Here is a 19317-nt window from a genome sequence, read left to right as displayed (position 1 = left end):
AGGTAATTTTACCCCAACAGGCACAGTATTATAAGCTTAAAAAAATTAAGTAGGTACTAAATCATTTTCAAATAATATATATCATGTATGTACATTTACCCTAAAATTTTCAAAAAAGCTCTGACAAAAGTATTAAGTATCTTGGCTATTAATGTGGCAGAACTAACCAGCATGTAAATAACAAATCATTCCTCATATATCTTAAATTATGTATTTATAAAGAAATAGGTATAGAATAAAGACAAATCATTATAGTAAAATCACTGCAACACATGGTATACATTAGCTTTATGATTTTTTAAAAATAAATAACCATAAAAGTTAAGATATTAAATATGCCACAAAAATTTAAAGAGAAGGGCTGGTATATTTTGTTCAAAATTCGGTGAGTCAATCATATCAACTAATCCAACATCTGAGACTAGCATAAAAGGACTCCAATAAGCAGAGAGAGGTCACTAAAACTTATACTCCTACATTTCAATACAGAATTTTGATTTAATGGGGCAACAAGGAAAATAAAGTCACTGATCAAATGTTGGGACTTACTTAGGGAAGAATTTTTTAGAAATACTACACAATTGTTAAAGACAGTAGCGAAGTAACCAAATCATAATCTACCTAGAAAGATTTCACTGGAAAATTCACACTTGAGTCTAATCTGTCCATAGGCCTGATCACCACCTTCTCCCAAATCCCACAGGTGATTCAGACTCTCTGGATCCAGAATCAAACTAAAGTAAATCTTTTTCTGGAAACCTCTCCAATATTCCCTATCCTCCCTGATGGAACCTACTACCATTTTATCCAATAATCTAAGGATCATCATCACGAACTTCCTTCTCTCCTTAACCCTACTATCCAAGTCCTATCCACTTTGAGCTATGAAATATTTCCCAAATCCTTCTCTTCCTTTTTGTCCCCACTACCACTAGCTCTCACAACTCCTCCCTCAACCACTCCAAGAGCTGTTAAAAAATACTCCTGCCTCTAGACAGGTCCCCATCCACAACTTTTTTCCCCAGCAGTATAGCCAGTGTGATCCCATGACAATCAAAAGACGGAAGTCATCTGCTTTGTTAAATCCCTTGGCTTCCTTGAAAATGAAATCCAAGTTTTCTCTTATACAAGATATTCCATTATCTTGCCCTGATTAATTGTCCAGAGTCATCTCTGGCCTCAAATCCTAGACACCAACCTCACACTCTAGAAAAACCAACCTGCTTTTATTTCACAGAATATGTGTTATTTCCCAGCTCCCACTGTGGATGTGTCCTTTATAATGAAAAAGCCCTCCACTTCTCTCCTAAATTCTATTCCTTCAATAAGTTTCAGCCCAACCAGCCTCTCTTTCTAGGAGGATTTCCTGAACTAGTACCACTGTATCCCCATAATAATCAGAACACTAAACATACCATAGTATAAGGCCCTGCTTAAATGTCTTTCAAATTAGAGCATGAGCTCCTGGAGGACAGGGTACTTACTCACCTTTGGATTAGCCTTGCAGTGCCTGACACATTAAAGGTAGCCTATAAATTTGCTGAATTAATCAATTAAAATGATACAGCAACATGGGAAACGGCTTGAAGTGATAATTATATATTTTAAGCTTACTTCAAATTTAAAACAAATCAATTACCCCAAAATGTACAATTAACACAATCAGGCTTGCAATGTGATCAGATACCATCAAATAAGAATTTATGGTACTACCAAAAGCATCAAGTGAGATTGCAGACCTTCTAAGAAAGGATTGATTACAGATATGAATAGGTTTATCTATTAAGTGAACTTTTTCTTTTACCATTCTTAATGACTGGTATCTTTGGAGCACCAAAGATAAGCAATGATTTTCTTCACATACAACCAAAAACATAAAACTATACTCAGGAACACTGAAACTCTATAAAAAGAATTTCTAACATACAGACAAATTCCGCTTCTTTGTTAACCAAAATCTTCATAGATGTTAAATAACAGAAAGGCTTTCCTTTAATTTTTACTCTAAATTATTAGAAATCCCTATCTCTGTTCCACATAGTAAAAAGGAAAGACCAAAAGATCTGAATTTCAAGCAGAAATAGATTTGAAAACAAAGTCTTTTTATTATGAGTCACTGATGGATGATAAAGTAACCTGACTGCTCTGAGTGACAGCGGCAGTGATTCTTTCCTGGATCTAAGCGTGCACCAGGAACCGTGCTCAGTATTTGGTGTGTATTACTTCATTTACAGCAGTCCACTGAAGTAGGTATGACTTAGCCCTATTCTACAGATGAGGAAATTGGAGCTCAGAGACATGAAATAACATGCCTAAGGTCACACAGCAAGTTGATGGCAAAGCAGGAATTCTAAGACAAGCCTGTATAACTCCAAAGCCCATATTTTTAACCACTTACAATCTGTTGCTCCTGTGCCTCATTTTTCTGTATTATAAAATGGAGTATGGACTCCCCAATCAACTTGGAGTCCACTTGGGGTTCTCCCTCTCCCTCTTCTCTCCCCACTCTCTTGTGCTCCCTGCCCCCCAAAATAAACAAACAAACAAACAAATAAAATCTTTTAAAAAAATGGAGTAACTACTTCCCTCACAGAGCTGTTGGGGAGACTAAGTGAAGTAACATGAATGCATCTAGATAGTGCTGGACTTCCTATACACACTCAATAAATTATGTTCCCTGTCCTTTTCTCACTCCACTGCTGATTAAACATTTATAGTAAGGAATCTATAGATCCTAAATACTCCTTACCTCTCTCAAAGCATAGATACTCTGAGTCTTGATTAATTCCAAAAGGAAAATATTACTAGATCAATAAATATATTGGACCTAAACAGATATAAAGGGAAAAATCAAAGAAAAACAACACATTCTACCTAATTTTATGACTACAGCCCTGCTATTGATCTTTCAGAACACCATAAGATCAAAATTTATCAATATTTAAAGTTAGGAGAAAAGAGCATAGGACCCAGAGAGCTCAATTCATTACAGCTTGAAGGAAGACTCCCAAAAGAACCTAACCAATCATGTTATATTTAAAAAAAAAAAAAAAATGTACTTCCAGTGGGGAAAACAGATTTGGACAAAGACAGAGACAATAAGGATAACACTTCTACAGTAAGTTGCCTTGTTTGTTGAAGACAGGACTTCATTCTTATGTTGAAGTAGCCTAAAAATGCCAGGAGGGGGAAATGAGGGGCAAAGGAAAATATAGCAATTCTGCTGTTAATTCCCTGCACACACATATTTCCTTTAGTTTAATTTTGTTTTGTTTTCCTTTTGGTTCATAACCACGGTATTTACCTTTGATAAGTGTAAAGAAATCAAATCAAACTTTTCTCTTAATTTCCCAACAAGTAAAAACTAAATGTATGTTGGGTATACACATAAACCTAAGTACAATTCAAAGCATAGTGAATTTTTATATCAAGCCCATCTGGTGTTATATTAGGGTGTATCCCATGGAAATGCAACCAGGGGTGACTGCCAAACTAAGCTACAGAAGACAATTCAAAAAGCTGGTGAGTCCCATAATACAAATGATATTTTTAAAAGTACAAGAGAGCATCTACTTAACAAGATTATCTGCTATCACTCCACCCTAATAATAACCCTCCTTTACTTCTGGAAGACAGTTTTGTCACTAAAACATGGGTCAGTATTGGACATGGTGGGCACCCTGAGATAATGACATTATAGAGAGATATCAGTTAAGTGATCTAACTAACCCACAAGGTAATATCACAGTTTTATGTCCCAATCCTGACAATTCCATCCTTCTGTTAGGGGACATAAAAGACCAACTGATCTCTTCAGACCTCCATTTCCACATAAGAAAAATGGAAATTATAATATACTTCTGCTTCACTAGGCTCTAAAAATGGAAACTTGCTAAGAAAAAAAATGAATGTGAAGCACTCAGAAAAGAATAAACTAGATTTCCTGACCTGATTATTGGTCAGAGTCCTGTAAAACTAGAATTACTACTTCTTCCAATTCCATACATGCCACCTGGCCATCAAACTGGTGAATAGTATTGACTGGAAAGTTGATCCATGTAAAAACTTTTAAAGTAATAGCAACAAAATTTGTGTCACAATGTATCTTCATCCCATTAACTATCTCCAACGAAAATTTACTCATTGGCATTATAAAAGTAGAAGATAAAGATTGATTATAAATTTCTGAACCTGAATTTCTTAAAATAGCAAGCAGCATGTATAGATAGAACAGTCTGAAACCGATACTACAGCAACAATGCAAGAACTGGAACTGAGCTAACCTAGAAACATAAGGAATCACAAAGTAAGTCTCATCCAATGGGCCAAAATACAATATGGATTATTTTTATATTGTTCTGTCTGAGTTCTCTGTCTCAGATTCTTAACTTCCAGAGTCTATTTTTAAAATCACTTAACACTGTGTATTTCCAGTAGCCATCAAGGCATATACTGTCATCCCTGACACCGTAGACTGTCAGCAGACTCAATATGTACACTAACGATCTCAGGCAACACTGCCCATCTTCTTATCAAAGGGATCTTATTCCATAATAAAAAGTCTAAAGCTCTCCAAGAAAATTCATTCTAAAACACAGGAAGTAGTTACTGTAAAATGTTAAGATCGGTATTACCCTTTACTTTTTAAGATTTTACCTTACACGCTAAATTTTAAAACCAAAAGCTATGAGACATTATAACATTTTTTAGTTTTTCCCCAAGTCGCCGATGCTCTTTTCTAAAGCACTGTCAAATAATGATAGCGGCTGTCATTATTTTTTATGCAATAGCTGGCAGCAAGTTGTACAGACACTCTTCTTCTTAGGATAGTCATCAAATAACCCAAACAAATGACTTGGACCTTGTGGTAAAACTGACCCCTTTCCTAAAACCAAAATAAATGGGCTATCACAGGTTAGTGACACTTAACTGCCAGAATGTTACTTTATTAAAAAAAAAAAAAAAAAATCAAAAGTTTTACTTCTTTTATTTTTTTTTTCTAAGCTGTTTTAAAATAACTTTCCCCTCTTACACCTACAGTCTTGTCCTCTCCTTGCCGTCCCTGGAGGCTATCTTATTCTATCATAAAGGTGTTCCCATTTACTTTTGGCTTGAATACTTTCAATCAAAATCGCAATTCTGTTTTTGGACACAACAGCCCTTCAGGAAGTATATTTGAAGATATTAAAAAAATTTTTTTCAGAAAATAAGTAAGCTATTTTCATTTGATAAAGTTCAACAATGCATTTAAATGGGTTTAGGAAAACCAATCATCTCAGACACAAGTATTTTTGACAGCACCCCCCCCACACACACACATAGAAATTATTCCAAGTTACAGAAAAACATTTGAGTGAACCGATTTTAGGTCTCTTGTTCTAAGTAAGAGACAAGAGTCCCTCTTTACAACTATTTGCTAGGGCAATCTAAAATGCTGATATTCTCCTAGATCTAACAGAAAGAAAAAATGGGTATCTTCTCCATCTCACACCAAAGTGGGTAACCTAGATACTGTAAAGAGAGGCTACATAAAGGATGCAACAGACAGCTCTGAAGTGAGAGCCAAATATTTCACCTGCAACTCTTCGGAAAAGAACACGAAAACGCGTGCAGCTTAGCCAAAACCCGTATCAACATGGAATTGCCACAGGCTAGTAAGTTTGGGGGAAAAACAAAACAAAACAAAACAAAACTCTACCAAACGTAATTTTACTGTTGTTGGTTGGGTGAGAAAAGCTCAAATGTGAAAAAGCACAGCTCTTGTTTGTTCAAATTGATCATGCCCACACTCTGCGATGTTTACTTAAAATAAATGGGTGAACTGCTTTTTTGAAGAGTACTTGCAAAACCAGAATCAAATTCACAAGGAAAGGAGCCAATTAACAAGCATTTTCCTGCTGATATTCTAGTGGTGGCTAGGGGATGATAGCTAAAAGTCTATGATTATTCCAAGTTTCTCAAGTTTCCAAGCCGATAGCTAAATATTAAGCTAAGAGAAATTTTCCTGCCTATCTTTACTCTTTAGGAAATGAAACAAAAATTATCAGAGAAATAAAAATCTATTCTAACAAGGAACTAATAACATTAAATGTTAAAATATAAAAATTGTACTGCCTACACTGAAGTAGTAGTATAACTTTTGTCAAATTATAGCCAACTAGCCAAAAAATAAATTAATGTTACAAGATCCATCATAAGAGATTAACACTATAATTTAATATACATTCAGTCACTCACTATTAATTTTTCTTTCTATGTGATAAAGGAATTTTAACAACTTCCAGAATGAAATCTCCTAGGAAATACTTCCCATTAATAAAAAGAAAACTTTTATATAAGTAAATTCATATAGTTCAATCAAAGCTTCAAGTCAATAGCTAGAACCACTTAACGTTAATGAACTACAAAATGTATTCAATAATACTTTATATACTTTTGCTTATACTTCAGAAGTCTTTACTATTTACAAAGCTAGTAGCTTTAGAATAAGCTCAAGTTTTGAGAACTATTAAGAGGGAAATGGAAAGAAAATGTGTTCTTTCTGGGTAATCAGAATTAACTTGAGAATATGTTCATAGTTTAGCAGCTGATTCAGTTTCCTTTAGTTTTTAAATCTTTGTTTAAAAAAAAAGGAAAGAAACTGCCTTTCCTTCACAGATCACCCAAAGAGAAAACTTTTAAATTAAGTTATATTTACATAGAGGTCAGATGCCCTTTCTAGACAAGAATCTAACACATACAAAAGTATAAGGGAAACACAAGATTTCAAATTATGTTTGAAGAGGAGTAACAGACCATTTGCACTTAATAACTAAACACTATAATTAAGAGAAAACCAAACAAAATCTTAATGAAGTACTTTGTCTTCTGTCACGGACAGCATATAAGTTGCTCTTTTATTACATAAAAACAATGTTTACTACATCAATGAATGACTCTTTCTCAAAAATAGTAGCCCAAACTTGTCTATTCCTGCAAGTTAAAAACATCCTTCCTAATTTTCACAGCTCTTCTGTGGACAGTCTAAAACAAAACGCTTTCACTTTGTTAAGGAAATAGATTTAAATCAGGTCCATAAATTTTCAATTACACTTCACTTCCAATGCTTTGGAGGAGAAATTTGCACATAGTTTAAAAAAAAAAAAAAAAGTAACACTGTAACTCTACCACTGATGGATTAGCTTTGTACCAAGGCAATATAAAATTATTTCTTTTTTTTTTTTTTTCCTATGAAGAGTCCTTTGGAAATGACTTGTTTCCATATTCTTTTATCCAACAACAACAACAAATCTAGTCATAAACCTGGCAAGTCAAAACAATAACCAGCAAAGTCTAACATTTCTTACCTGATACAGGTAAGCACCAGCTCCCAAATGCCACCTTGGGATAGGTCAGACTAGTAAGCAGGCTCATGTTTTATGATACTAGAATGAATAGGAATAAATCTGTGTTGTTCTTTCTTTAGCAAAATCTATGGCAGCAGCTACACCACAATAGGAGAGGACCCTAAAGACCTAACAAATTCAAGTGTGTCGCTAGAGAAATAGGAAAAAAAAAAATCATAAAATGAAGACTTACTGCTTGTCATGTGACCTGGTGAGGCATGCTGTCCATTGGGTGTGCTTGAGGTGAGGTCAATTGCCATATTGGAGTGCTCCCTTTCAGGTGAAAGCTCATTGTCACCTGCTTTCACAAAATAAAATCTTTTGGTCTCTGTTCATTGTCATATAAAATCTATTTACCAACTTTGCTTCATACATGCAGAGGCATGCATGGCCTTGAAATTTTAATGTTACATATTTTCCCCTTAAAAGAACTATAATTTAGAAATATATAGGAAATGAATGAAATAATGAAAAACCATGACAGCCCACAAAAAAACCCAAAATTACAAAATTTGATTATCACAATAATCTTAACTGTAAAATAAGGGCAATTAGAAGAGTTGATATCTAAAGTATTTTTCTGTTGAAAAAACAAGTTTTCTTTTAACATCTAACTTAACCATTAAGCACAGAGTATTTATAGTGAGCATTTTCCAAACTCTATCAGAGAGCTGGATGTTTAAAAGGAAAGTTAGCTAAAAAAAAAGTCAACTTCAGGAGCTTTCCCATTATGTGTCAGAAAAATTAGGTTACAGAGTAGTAAATATTCAGTACACGCCATATTAGTAGACATATATGTAACCTGACTTATTCTAAACTGAGAGTAAAGTAAATGAAAAAACTCCAGTGCAAAAGTGTTGATCTGCTAAGCTACTTACTACTGACCAACATACTAACATTAATAGAGAGTTAGGTATATTCCTGTATTTCCTTCGTTTTGGCTCTATGCTATTACTTTCTCAAATTCATTTAAAGGTGAAATTGTGAACAGACAGAAAATAAGAGTATAGAATTCCTGATGAAAACGTAATTCAGAAATAAAATGCAGGTAACAAATGTAATTTTATTACCAATAACAAATTAATGAAAATGAATACTTACACGTTATATAGCCATCAATAGCCTCTGTTTCCATAGTCAAAGTGCAGTGCTGCAATACAAAAGATGATACCCTTAACACAATGATTCCTTTCAGTATCTGCCATTAAATGCTTAACTTATTTGAAGCTCCAAGCGGTTAGCCCATGTTGCTGCTCCTGCAACCTGGGCCCAAGAAACATACTACAGTGTACTGTATGTGCTCATTTGCAAGTCACTGAACTCTTTCTGCAAATGATCTGATTCCTGCTGGAGATAGGATAGGAAAGATAAGTGTGCTGTGAGATGGGCTGTAGCGAGAAAGGAATAACTCTCTTAGTCAGAATTCACTTGAAGAAAAAATAGTGAGGGTACACCTCAAATGTGCCAGCTTTCACTGGGATTTAAGTATTTTACCATTCACTACTTCCCACAATCACACTGCAGTTTGAGGACTTCCCTGGTATACAGATAGCTCTATTCACAATTGTTGCAAGTTGGTTCATCATGTTCTAATAGGGAGGGGGGAGGACAAACAAACATAAGAAAACAAAACAAAACAAAAATTTAGTGCCCCAGTGTGTCTTGAAAGTCTCTGCAGCAGTCACCCTACTCCCAGACTTGTATTGACATTTTAGCCTACACTAAGTTCTGTGTAAGCACCTGTTCAATGTAACCTTAATTTCCTGCCAGATCAAGGTTGGATACAAATGCCAAACCAAGATACATTCTGATTTTTAAAATTTCATCAACTTTTTGCTCTTAGGAAGGGGATCACTTTTTTAAAGTTTGGGGAGTTATTTTCATGCACCAATGACACAAAACAAGAACTTAATTCTCAGAAACAAAAGTAAATTGTATGAGATGACACCCCCTAGCTTTGATTTCACATAATGAAAAGATCGATAAGCTAACTGTATTCTTTGAAGGAAAAAGTTTAAAGAATTGACATGTCCGGAGGAGATTTTTACTTATTTTTTTTTTTCCTTTGGCCCTGGTCCTTTTTGCCTTTAGTTTCAAAACTCTCACTGCACCAGCAGCTAAATTATTCACAATGAGCCATTTCTGTATTGATCGCCAAGTATATTTAGCCCTGGCTCCTGGAATTTCTCCATTACTTACTGGAAAACAGGCAGCTTCACTTCTTGTCTCCAAAACCACTTCCCTTCTCCCTCCCCTCCCCTCCTTCACCACCACCCTCCCCACCCCCCCAAAAAACTTTTGTTTCTTTCTTTATGGAATAATCAGATCAAATTCCCAACTCAGTCACTACATAGCACTTAAATTTCAACCTGCTGTACTGTTATCAAATTCTTTCAAATTATGATTACATAAGGCTTTCAAGAAAGGCATCCGTAAAGTTTAAAAGGGGGGCAGTTTCTTCGGATATTTTACAAATGAGTTTATCTCTTTAAAAATGTACACATTTAACACACACATATTAAAAAGAAAGAAACGTCAGGAAGAAGCGAAAGAAGTCTGCCCCATCAATGAAATGGTTATTAACCCTCAGAAAAGGAAAGAAAGAAAAAGAAAAGGAGAAAGAGAAACGAAATGTACATACAAAAGAAATTGTCCTTTGATTAAAAAAGATTCATCACCATTTCCAGCTCTGTCGGGAGATCTCAGCTTCTTCTAACCCCTCAAAGAGGAGGTGACAATGTCGGGCTGAAGATAAACGGAGGGAGAAAGAAAGAAGTTTTTTGTGTTTCCCCCTTCTCTCTTTCCCTCCCTTGCCCCTCCGAGCCAAGCCCCCTGCAGAGTTCAAGGCGAGGAGGAAGGAAAAGCACTTTACAGGTGGGTCATTCCGAGCCCAAATCCTGCAAACAGATCGGCTGATAAACAAAACCAAGAAATGAGAGAGAAGGAACACCCCCCTCTCCTCCTCCTCCTCCTCCTCCTCCTCCTCCTCCTTCTACCCCTCCCCCTCGTCCCTTTGGGATGGTCTAGTAGGAAAAGTCACTCAGGAATGGCACCACGTACTTTCAGGAAAGAGGAAAAAAAAGGGGGGGGGGGGAGAGAGAGAGAGAGGTCAGTCAGTGCTACAGCATTGCGATTAACAAGAAGAGAAAAAACTTGATCCACCGGTTCCTTAAGAATCGACCAAAAGCTAAGACAAGAAAACTGAAAGAAAAGGGGGGGGGGGTAAGAGGGGAGGGACAGTCAGGCAGAATCCAACGAGGAACCTAGGCCAACTTCACAGGACTGTTTTTCGCCCTTGGCAAAAAAAAAAAAAAAAAAAAAAAGGAAAAAGAGAAAGAAAGAAAAGATAAAGAAAAAATAAAGAAAGGAAAGAAAAAAAATAAATCTTAATTCCATCTCTTTCACCCATACTAGAACCTGTCAAAGTGATTTAACTGCTGCCTTTTTACATGTGTCATACCAGGTTTTTTGCTTTTTAAAAAATTCCAACAAGGATCTGAATATTACCTTCTACCAGGACAGCTACAATTTATTCCAAGCTACCCAATCTTTCTTGGAATTCAAGTTAAAACAAAGCAAAACAAGTCAAAATCCATGACAGCTACAGAGATGAGAACTGATTAATCGATTAACATCCCCGAAACACATTACGAGGAGGGGACGATAAATTAAGGCAGAGGACATCATCTTCAACCCGATTCCCTGAGCGTCCTTTACAGAAATCATTATCCTAATCATAACCACAATCCATCCCGCCCAGAGAAAAATATCTACATTATTATTATTACTGGTTAACAGCAACAAGTCATTTGATCACATCACAGTGCAAAACGAGATGCTATATAATTACACTTAACTTTGAAAACACTCCCCCCCTTTGCAAATCAGATACACATATTTATATATAATCTATGAATCAGAAGACAAATAAAACAAGAGCTGTTCTTCACCACGCAAAAGCCAAGCGGAGATTTACCTCAGCAGTGCATGCAGTAAAATAATCCCATCACCCTTTTGTTTGTGTTTACTGTTAGTGTATCCTCTCTCTTTCTTTCTTTCCTGTGCCTAACGTGTGTTTGTGCACTGCAGTTGGTGGTGGAAACTAAGGCAGTGGATCTGTAGCTAAGGGTAATCCTGTTTTTACTTCCTCCATCTTCAGCGAGGAGCAGGGTTAGCCCGGGACAGCTGGTCAAACCCCGAGAAACCGATCCGCCGGAGCCCGAGCACATCTCCCCCGCCGGCCGGGCTCGCGCAGACGCCCGCGGGCGGAGGGCGGGCTGGCGACGGCGGCGGGCGGCGGGCGGCGGGCGGCGGGCGGCGGGGCTCAGGGCGCGGGCAGGCGGGCGGGCGTGCGCGCGCGCGTGTGTGTGCGTGTGTGCGGGGCCTGGACGCCTGAGCCTGTGCGTGTGTGTGTGTGTGTGTGTGCGCGCGCGCGCGTGTGCGCGCGGGTTGGCGAGGGCGCGTGTGCGCGTGTCTGCGCTCTGGGCCGCTCGGCGCGCTCGGCAATCGATTACAGGACAAGTGCTGCCCGGCGGCTCCGCGACGCGCGCACTCCCTCGCGCCCACCCGCGCGCCCGGCCGCGTTGTCCCCGGCCCTGCGGCCCCCCAGACGGCGGACCCCGCCCCCAAAGGGGGACCAGGTAACCTGCTTCCGAGAGTGCCATGGCGACACCCCACCCGCTCCCCCCAAGTCTTAATAAATCTCACGTTTTCTGCCGGCTGGGAAGGAAGGATTGGAGCGGGGAGGGGAGGTTCATTTCGGCCGCTTGAAGTTTTCTTTCAAACTGGGATTTGTGACGAGGCCGGGCGGAGGGAGCGGGACGACGATCCAGGCGCCCGACGCGGAGCTCAGGCATCGGCGTCCTGGCCGGAGCCGGGGTGTGCGCGTGGACCCACCCACTCGGGCTTCGCAATAAACTATGCGGTACAATTCAGAAAACGGCACCGGGGAGACCAGGACACGAATCAGGATGAATTGAGGGAATGAATTGAGAAGGAAATTCAGTTCTGAGATGAAGCTCAACTATTTTGAAAGTGCTTTGCAGTGCAAGTTTAAAATTAGAGTGTTGACTTGCTTTTACTCCCCCGGGCTTGTGCCGCATTCACCAAAGTCAGAGGAACGGGTGAGGGTCCAAAGTTGGTCCGGGGGAAGTGTTGCCGTCACTATCAGGTACAGCCCAGCTTTTTTATTTGGGAAAGTCGTCTGTGGATCGTCATGAAAAAAAGCAAATGCATATTTCGTCTACAAATAGTAGCATTTAGCATTTAACTTGACCACATTCGCAAAAAGAGGGAATAGAGGCTTCTATAATTAAAGGGAAAAGGAAAATGAAAGGAGCTGAAAATACTGAACTGTGTAGTCTGGGTGGCTTAAGTTTGAAAACACATGAAATTATCAGGACTGCCAAACAGCATTTCTGAGAAACCATATCACAGATTGTGAAGAAAATCAATGCCGAAAGAGTTAGGAGGAGGCTTCGTACTCCTACTCCTTTCAAGAATCCCAAAAATAGTTGCTGAGTTTTGGGTTGGTTTTTTTTTTTTTTTCCCCCACCCCTGCTGTGGAAAGAGAAATGCTACACTGAAAATAAAATCATCAACTATATCTTAAACACTAGTCTGTAGGTCTATAAAATTTTGGACCGTGTATTTTCTTTGGATTTGGGGGTGGGGAAGGAATTCATTCACATTAATAAACACCGAACAATGGATACCATGGGACTTGTATAATAACTATATTTAAGTTGTATAATGAATTACTTCTTAAGAGTTTATTTCATGCATTGTATTTTTTAAAAAATTGTACAAATAGGCTCGTTTTTAAATTATGGAAAATCAAAGTTGGTGCCTTAGTGCAAACAAGATTAATCAATTTTCATTGGAGAACAAATCATTTGGACTTAGGTCAGCAAGAACAACTTTATGACAGTTTTAAGTAAAATTGCAGGTCCTGTGACTTATATATGCTTTTCCTCCCTTGTGAATTATATATTCGTAAGGCAGATTTTTGTGGGTTTTTTTTAAGCCTAACTATTATCTAAATAGAATTAATTTTCCTGAATGCATATTTGGAAAAGAATGAAATTAGAATTCCACAAGTCATTCTGATCATCCCAGTAGATAGCAAGGGTTTTAATCTTAAATTATCTTAGAAAATTGGAATGTTCGTTATATATATATAAATTACCAATATATAAGGGGAAACTTAACTTCCCTGAATTGCCACAACTCCTTCCTAAAAATTAAGCCTGAGTTTAGGTATCTGCAAAGTAATGGAGGTCCTTGGAGAAGATGAATTAAAACATATTCAAAATTAAGATGAAATATCTGGATATTTTAAGCAGCCTAACTGCTAGTAGAAGAGGGTCCATTGTGAAGTCTTAAGGAACCATCCTCAAATTTCCCAAAGCTACCAGAGCTGGAATAGCCCTTACCCTTAGCTGGTTGGAGCTTAATTTAGCTCCCTTGAAAGCCTATCCTTTTCATGAGTTACTTTCATTGGCTCCAGAATCACCAGAGGCACACTCTCTCCCTCTAGTGGCTAAGCATTCCGACACTTTACCTTTGGTGACCAAGAATGGGGGATTTAGGCAGGAGTAAATAGCTCCCAAATTTTAGAATGGCAAAGATCATATAACCACTTGTGAGAATTAGACTCTTTGGGGAAATTTTTCCTGTTTTTAACATCTTATGTTTCTTTCTCATTTGCAGATCATGGTATGTCCAACTCACTCCAAAGAAGTCAAGGTTATGTTTACATACTAAACCAGGGGTTCTATTTCATCCTCTGCAGTCGAATAATCCTGGCTCTGAGACTCACAATTGTACATGTAGAAAGGAACCTTTGTATAAACTATAGTAATTCACTGCGTTCACAGTTTTTCTCTACAGTATTTTTATAGTGGTTAGAGGATGTATTTATTTCCATCCTTTGCTGTAACTACTCTACACACATTTTAAAAGTATGTATATGGTTATACTATGAATAAAAATGTATCACTAGGGAAGTGCAGTACCATATAAATATTCGCTTTGGGGGATTAGCGAGGCGGTGGGAGAAAACATACCCACACCCACTGTTTCTCAAATAGCTGCTTCTTTCTCATTTCTTTTTGTCCCATCCTACCGGAAACTGTGCCTATCCAGAGCCAACCCTTATCTTAGCTCTTTGCACATTTCTTTCATTATACAATTTGTAAATTTTTTTTATTTGTTGAGATTTAAAAGGAAATATGTCTCCACCACTAGAATGTCATATTTTTAAGAGCAGAGATTATGTCTGTCCTGCTAACAATTGTTTTCTCAGAACTAGCAAAGTGTTTGGCACATCAATCCTCAATAAACTTTTACTAAATGGATGAATGTAGAGCTAATCACATATTCACCTAGCTTTGTGTGTTAAACTGTTTTTAAGGGACAAAAAGTGTAGGGTAACAAAGATATATTCTAATTCCATAAAGATTTTGGTCAAGTCTTGACTCATAAGTAATGTTACAAACATCATTAACAGGTCAACTCTCTGGCTTATGTTCATGTGAAGAGTGTGGATACCTTCATAGATAATATAACTTTTAGAAATGTAAAGAGGAAGAGTGGTTAAAATTGCATATCAAATATAATTTTGAGTAAAATGCCTTTATGTTACTGCTCTGTTTCATAAACAAATTATTTCATGTTAATGCCTGATAATTTGTAAACTAGGTTGACAGGATGCAACAATTTATTCTGTAATCACTAAATGCAATTAGCAAAAGAAACTTTTTAAAAGGCAGTGTAGCTAAAAGGTGCATTATGAAGTATTTTGTTTTCTTTTGGTGGCATGTTTTATCTGTGTTAGGTATAAAAGTCCTAGTACCCTTTAAAGAAATTTTAATAAAAGTGAATTTAACAAAAATTTGTTCAAGGAATTCATTCCATGTTTTTAACTTTTGATTTTGTTTTTAGCAGAGGGCAAGAGGGAACATTCTAAACATTGTAATACTTTCCTAATATTAAAGGAGAAATTTTTGGAAATTACTTATATATTAATTATTTTTATTTAGATGGCTTTGTTGTGCAGATATAGAACATAATCATCCAAAGTAGGTTCCCTAAAGTAACTTGAATCTCTGAAAAAGTTAAAATTAACAAGCACACAGGCACAGTGTTTTAAAACTGATTGCTTGTTTTATTTTTGTCAGGTGTTGTTCTCTTTGAAGTGGTGTTCTCTTTTAAGCGGGATATGGAACAATGGTCTCATATTCTCCTGTCGACCTAGATTGGCACTATGAAGAAGCAAGCAAGCCAGAAATAAAACCATAATTTCAAAGAAAACATTTGAAGATACCAAATCCAGTTCATATGTAAGGCATACTAATACCTCCCTGAGTACACTGATAATCTGGGGTCTGTCTGTGTGGCATGTAAGTCCCACATGGTTAGGGTCTTCTCATTGCATCCACACTGAACAGTAGTTTCTTTTAACAATTCTTAAGAGTGTCACTTTGCAATTAGAGATAAGGCTCTTGTGCAAATACCCATGTCCCTAGAAAAGGTAACTTTGTGACTTAAATTCACACTTTGATAGAATAATATCAGATTTCTTCTAGAGAGTATGTTTTAATGTAGAGCAGAAGATAAGCTATCTCTATCCCAAATGAGAATTATAAATTGTGGGAGTTAAACTTAGACCAAGGGGGTGAGGATTGAAGAAGTTTCTGAATAAAAAATGAAAGAACACACTTTTAAAGATGCCATCAGAATATATCAGAGTTGCTTTAGAATGCAAATGTGTGGGGCACCTGGGAGGCTCAATGGGATAAGCCGCTGCCTTCGGCTCAGGTCATGATCACAGGATCCTGGGATGGAGCCCCACATCAGGCTCTTTGCTCAGCAGGGAGCCTGCTTCCCCCCCACCCCCTGCCTGCCTCTCTGCCTACTTGTGATCTCTGTCTGTAAAATAAATAAATAAAATCTTTTTTTTTTTAAGTGCAGATGTGTTCAGCATTTGAGGAAATGAATTCTATTAATGCAAAAATCAAGGAACTTTGAAGCGGTTCAAGGGTAGATAGCTGATGCTCAAAAAACAACTCTAAAAGGCATTGAGGAGAACATTCTTCTAAAACACCCTAAAATTTATGAACACAAAAAAGTATAATGAGGTTATTGAACTCTCCAGTAAAATGTTAGCACGAGAGAAGAAAAAGACTATTCAACTTTCTGAAGACACAGCTTTCAAATAGGATAATAATAAAGAGAACACATTGTCTACTGGGCATTAATTTAGATATAAAATATTAAACACCCTCTGGGGATAGGAATTTAACTTTGGAATTCGTAAGTGAAATTAAGGCATGTTAGTCTAAAGATCTATAATACCAACAGATTCTGCTAGAAATATCCATAGTCTAAAGCAGATGACAGGTTACATCTCAAGGGAAAGACTTGGTAGCTTAACCAGTGCCAATAAGAGTGTGATCCTGTTTTATTTTGTTTCTTTTTTTAATCCTATGAAAAGCTCATGGAATACATGTCCAGTTTTTGTGAAAAGCCTCAACTCATTGTAAACCGAAATTGTTTCACAGTATAGCCGAGTCTAATCACATGGTTAAACAATCCTATGTAGATTGAAGAAAATAGAAGAACACATTACCAACAAGAAAGTGAAGGAAAGAATCCTGGGATTCAATCTCCCCCCTTTTTATGGCCAGATGGTGACAACCTAGGGAATTAAAAGCCACATAGGGATAGAAATGGGGAGCCATTTCCTGCCTGGTAACTCTGAAAGACGGCTGTGGTTTGGAAGAGAGAAATTAATCAAAGAAAGGTCATTTACAGGTAGTAAAGTCAAATGTCACCTCCCCCAATTCTCATGACTTGTGGTTTAGAGAAAGGTTAGCTTAATGTAGAGGTTAGTGTGGCATTCTGAACTGTCTCAAGACGTGATATATGAAGATGAGAATATCACCATCAGTTCCCCTCCCCCAACGGCTAAGTTCAGGCTTCAAAAAGATATTTAAAACGATGTCATAGTGAAGTACTAGACACCTGGGAAAGTCCCACTTAATAGACTAAGGATATCATCAAAAGTCCTATAAACCACATTCCAGAAATAGCCTTATTGAAAGACTATGTTTTTGAAATATTTAATTTTTTAGAAATCCTTATGCAGAATCTACACTGTAGATTGATGGTATAACTGACTTTAGTGTAGTATCATCAGTGGGACCAGCTATATACCATCATTACCATTATAGGCATTTACTTTATGCCAAGGATCATGATAAGCATGTTACATGCATTCTCATTTAACCCCCATATTCATCTTTAAGAGATAATATTAACCCTAATCTCCACATGAAAAAATTCAAGTGTGGATACGTTATTATCTTTTCAGAATAGCATAATGTCAGAGCTGGACTCAGAAACATATCTTAAATTCTAAAAAGCCCATAATAATAACCACCGTGATGTATTTATCAACCATACAGAACTGTTGCTGCAGTTAACTCGAGCCCTTTGGGAAACTGCTGTCCAATATCGAACCACTTGGTAGAAAACCCAAATGTCCACAATGTTCTTAGAAGTTTATTCAAATGTGGTATCCACATAGAGCACTACCAGATCCAACATGACCTATTTGACATCTAACACTCTAACATCAGATATCCATTGGTACCTTCTTCCTTGAGCTCTTCTGAACAAGTGAATGACATGAGAGAACCATTGAGAGTGAATTAAAAGGTAACCACCCCATAAAGAATTGAGTATCAATTAATGGTGACAAAGAGAGATAGATAAGATCTTAACTTTAAATTCTGGATCACCAAGCATATTTGCACTTTTCTTTCAAAGGGATTGCTTCTGGTTCATTGCTCCCAAAAACATAAGCATCACACTCCTTCCTTTTGTAGACTTACTTCAGCTATGTGTGCAAAGAATGAATGACTCAGTTTGTGTAGTGAACATTGTGATTTTAAATGGTTATGGTATTCTTAAATGACATTCTGAATTCAAGAAACAGATTTTTTTTCTAGTGGAGAGCAACTCTGAGTTTATAGTAAAGGTCAATTTGAACATTTTGCTAGGATCCATTAAACAAAGCCTATGAGATTAGGTTTTTTTCTGTTTTAATTTACAAATTGAGTACTGGAATAGAGATATAAAATTATACTGTTTTAATTCGGTTTTTCTATCCACTTCGCATAGGTAATAGGAGTTACATATCTGTTCTCTCATAGCAGGGTGTTTTTTTTTTTCCAAAAACAAAAAGAAATAATACCTTTATTTGATAACAGATATACTATTTATGAAGGAAGCTAATTGGTGGCTTTGGGGGAAATTTGTTTCAGGACATTTTGAATGACCTGTCCTAAGGCAGGTTCCCAAAATATCTTGAAATAGCCAAAATATGAAATGAGCTAGGGGTCTGATATCTTCATAATATATTCTTTTTTAAAAAAGGTTTTATTTATTTGAGAGACAGCTGAGCAGGTGGGGGGATTTGAAGGGCCGCTGGGGAGGGACAGAGGGACAAGCAGACTCCTCGCTGGGTGCAGAGCCAGATGGGAGCTCCATTCCAGGTCCTGAGATCATGACCTGAGCTGAAGGCTGGTGCTTAACCGACTGAGCTACCCAGACACACCATTCATAATATATTCTTTCTTTTTTTTTTTAAAGTTAATTTAATTTTTTTCAGTGTTCCAGTGTTCAGTGTTCCAAAATTCATTGTTTGTGCACCACACCCAGTGTTCCATGCAATACATGCCCTCCACAATACCCACCACGAGGCTCACCCCATCCCCCCCCACCCCAACCCTCCAAAACCCTCAATAATTGGACATCTCCTGATACTTATGTTTGAGAATAAATACCTACAGAAGATTCGTTAAATAGTCAAATAGGAATCCTTTCTCTTCACAGTCCATTATATCTGAGAGAGGGGTACCCTTCG

The 19317-nt window shown here is 37.3% G+C and overlaps 1 protein-coding gene across 1 annotated transcript in view; it reads right to left on the bottom strand.

The window, feature by feature from the left end:
- Positions 1–10204, bottom strand: part of IKZF2 (IKAROS family zinc finger 2) — a 144580-nt gene extending 134376 nt beyond the window's left edge. Inside the window, exons 1-3 of the mRNA XM_080799527.1 lie at positions 10027–10204; positions 8487–8535; positions 7579–7683 (exon numbers count right to left, since the gene is read on the bottom strand). Coding sequence (XP_080655653.1) covers positions 7579–7683; positions 8487–8520 — 139 coding nt within the window. The 5' untranslated portion in view covers positions 8521–8535; positions 10027–10204. The remainder of the gene's footprint in view (positions 1–7578; positions 7684–8486; positions 8536–10026) is intronic.
- Positions 10205–19317: the final 9113 nt, after the last annotated feature.

Source organism: Martes martes (genome assembly GCF_963455335.1).
Source record: "Martes martes genome assembly, chromosome: 3".
Taxonomy (NCBI): Eukaryota; Metazoa; Chordata; class Mammalia; order Carnivora; family Mustelidae; genus Martes; species Martes martes.
This window is presented reverse-complemented; position numbering and strand designations above follow the sequence as displayed.